This window comes from Zingiber officinale, chromosome 5B (genome assembly GCF_018446385.1).
Source record: "Zingiber officinale cultivar Zhangliang chromosome 5B, Zo_v1.1, whole genome shotgun sequence".
NCBI lineage: Eukaryota > Viridiplantae > Streptophyta > Magnoliopsida > Zingiberales > Zingiberaceae > Zingiber > Zingiber officinale.
This window is the reverse complement of record NC_055995.1, coordinates 55,575,272-55,578,232: the sequence shown is the minus strand read 5'-3', so window position 1 is coordinate 55,578,232 and position 2,961 is coordinate 55,575,272. Positions and strand designations below refer to the sequence as shown.

Sequence of the window (2,961 nt, the reverse complement as noted above, 5' to 3'; positions counted from 1 at the left end):
TTGAGTAAATATCATGCATACTCAGTCAACTTGTTAGATCATAACAAGACTTAACTTGATCCTTTGACAACATCAAAACTCAGGTTTGATTCTGGTGCAGCTTGCACCAACATCATCAACATAGACTTGGGCAACAAAAATGTCTCCATCCTTAGACTTTAGAAATAATGTTGGGTCAATTGTTCCTCTTCTAAAATCCTTAGAGATTAAAAATGATGAAAGTCTCTCATACCACGCTCGGGGGGGGCTTATTTTAACCCATACAATGCTTTCTTAAGTTTATAAACATGATTTGGATAATCTATGACTTCAAATCTGGGTAGTTGTTCTACATAAACTTCTTCCTTAATGAACTCATTTAGGAAAGCCGATTTTACATCCATTTGATAAAGTTTGAAACCCATATAAGCGGCATATCCTAGTAGTATCCGAATGGACTCTAATCGAGCAACTGGCGCATAGGTTTCATCATAGTCAAGTCCTTCAACTTGATTGAAGCCCCTAGCTACTAACCTAGCCTTATTTCTAGTGACTTTTCCTTGATCATCCAATTTGTTTCTAAAGACCCATTTTGTTGTGACAATTGTACTATCATTTGGTCTTGGAACTAATTCTCATACATCACTTCTTTCAATTTGATTCAACTCTTCTTGCATTGCTAGAATCCAATCCGAATCAATTAAGGCTTCATCAATTGATTTTGGTTCAAATTGTGATATTAGGGCAATTTGACTAGTATGATCTCTAAAGTAGGATCTAATCCTTACCCCTTGACCCACATCTCCAACTATTTGATCAATAGGATGAACTTGATGATGCCTTACGGTCCTCGAAGTTATGGGGTCATTGTCTTTGGAAGGATCATTGTTTACATGGTTTCTTTCGTCATCCGAACCCTCTCTTTCTTCCCCTTGATCAATACCCCCTAACTGTAGATTTTGTATTTCTTGAGTAATGTTTTGATTATGTTCAATTATATCCTTATCAATAGATGATTTTCTAAGATAAGTACTAGTAGACTCATCAAACTCAACATTAGATGATTCTTCAACAGTTTGAGTCTTTTTGTTATATACTCTATATCCTCTACTAGTAGATGAGTACCCAACTAAAATTCCCTCATTGGACTTGGCCTCAAATTTTCCTAAGTCATCTATGGTATTAAGAATATAGACCTTACAACCAAAGACCTTAAAATAGTGAATTGTAGGATTGTGTCATTCCATAATTCAAAAGGTGTTTTCCCTAAAAACTTATGAATCAAGACACGATTTTGGATATAACATGCGGTATTAACCACTTCGGCCCACAAATAGCTAGGTAAGGAATATGCATTAAGCATGGTCCTAGCCGCCTCTTGTAAGGCTCTATTTTTCCTCTCCACTACACCATTTTGTTGAGGTGTTCTTGGACAAGAAAATTCATGCTTATAGCCATTTTCCAAACAAAATTTAAAAAAGTTCAAATTTTCAAACTCTCCACCATGATCACTTCAAATTCTATCAATTTTTAGGTTCTTCTCGTTTTCTACCCTCTTGGTAAATCCTATGATTGTTTCCAAGGTTTCCCCCTTATGTTTCAAGAAATACACCCAAGTATATCTAGAGTAATCATCAACTATCACCAAACAATATTTGTTACTTATCAAAGAAGGTGTTCTATGACAATCAAAAAGATCCAAATGCAATAACTCTAATGGTAATGAAGTGTTAGTTAAAGTTTTACCTTTGTGTGATGACCTTGATTACTTACCCTCTTGACATGCATCACACAACTTGTCCTTGATGTACTTGATCATTGGTAGTCCCTTTACTAGCCCCATCTAGGCTACCTTGTCTATGTTCCTCATGTTGATATGTCCAAGTCTTCTATGTCATAGTCATCCTTCCTCTTCTTTTGATATCAAGCACTTAATAGGAGGGTTAGAAGCATATGAAAGATCAACATAATAAAGATTTGCTTTTCTAAATCCTTTTAGCACAACATAATAAAGATTTGCTTACCTCTCTCAAGAGAAAAAGGCGTCGGAACAAGAGGAGCTTGCACGAAAGTACCAAAAAGATCACCAAAGGGTACATTCTCAGTAAGCCTTGGCTTTTTGATTAAAGCAACGAAAGGCTGTTCTTCTTCCTCTTCCATGGCTGCAACAGTTTCTACTTGTTGTTCTTCTTTAGACAGTAGGCCCAAGGTAGAGGAATTAGGATTAGCTCGTCGAATTCGCAGCCACTCTTCTCCGAGATTATTCACAAAGGACTTAGTCATAGTAGGGTTCTTGTACATGAAAGCCGGGAGAAGGGCATCAGCTGAAACATAGGAATTAAGCACCATTATAAAGAAGATATACTAATCAGTAAACGTAGGGTAAAACGTTTATACGTACCGAAAGAGCCATCCAAGGGGGTGTCAATATTGCTTATCCCGAAAGGAAACATCAAACCCTCCACAATTAAATGTGGCAAGCTGAATTTTGCTCCCCTCAATTTAGATAAAGCAAAGGCAACAGAGGGATCATTAAGGAGATTATGAGTACTAGGAACCGGAGGTAAATCACATATCCATTGGATAGGAAAAGGAGAAGGAGAAGGGAGACGCATACTGAAAAAATTATGGCGCCATTCCCCTTGAGGGGGAATGCGGTTAAACAAAATAGCCTTAGGGCGAGACTGAAACTTGAAGACACTCATGTTTATCTGACGCGGAACGAAGAAGTGATGAAAAAGATGATAAAGGAAAATCTAGCAGTTTAGATACTCCAATGAAATCCACGAGAATAGAAAAAGACTGAGGGATAAGCTGGTTAAGGGGAATATTGAAGTATACACTAACATCAGATAAAAAGGGATGAAGAGGGAATCGAAAACCTTGTAGGACTTGTTCTCGGAAGATAAATATACACCCTAAAGGAGGAAGATGTGGACTATCTAGTGGAGTAGGGCGAACGATATAATAAGGAAGACCATA

The 2,961-nt window shown here is 37.3% G+C and overlaps 1 protein-coding gene across 1 annotated transcript; it reads right to left on the bottom strand.

The window, feature by feature from the left end:
* Positions 1–1,732: 1,732 nt before the first annotated feature.
* Positions 1,733–2,599, bottom strand: LOC121987411. The gene is made up of 2 exons (XM_042541214.1): positions 2,381–2,599; positions 1,733–2,303 (listed from the first exon to the last, which is right to left on the bottom strand). Exons 1-2 carry the CDS (start codon positions 2,592–2,594, stop codon positions 1,975–1,977), a joined length of 543 nt encoding a protein of 180 aa, XP_042397148.1. The 5' UTR covers positions 2,595–2,599; the 3' UTR covers positions 1,733–1,974.
* Positions 2,600–2,961: the final 362 nt, after the last annotated feature.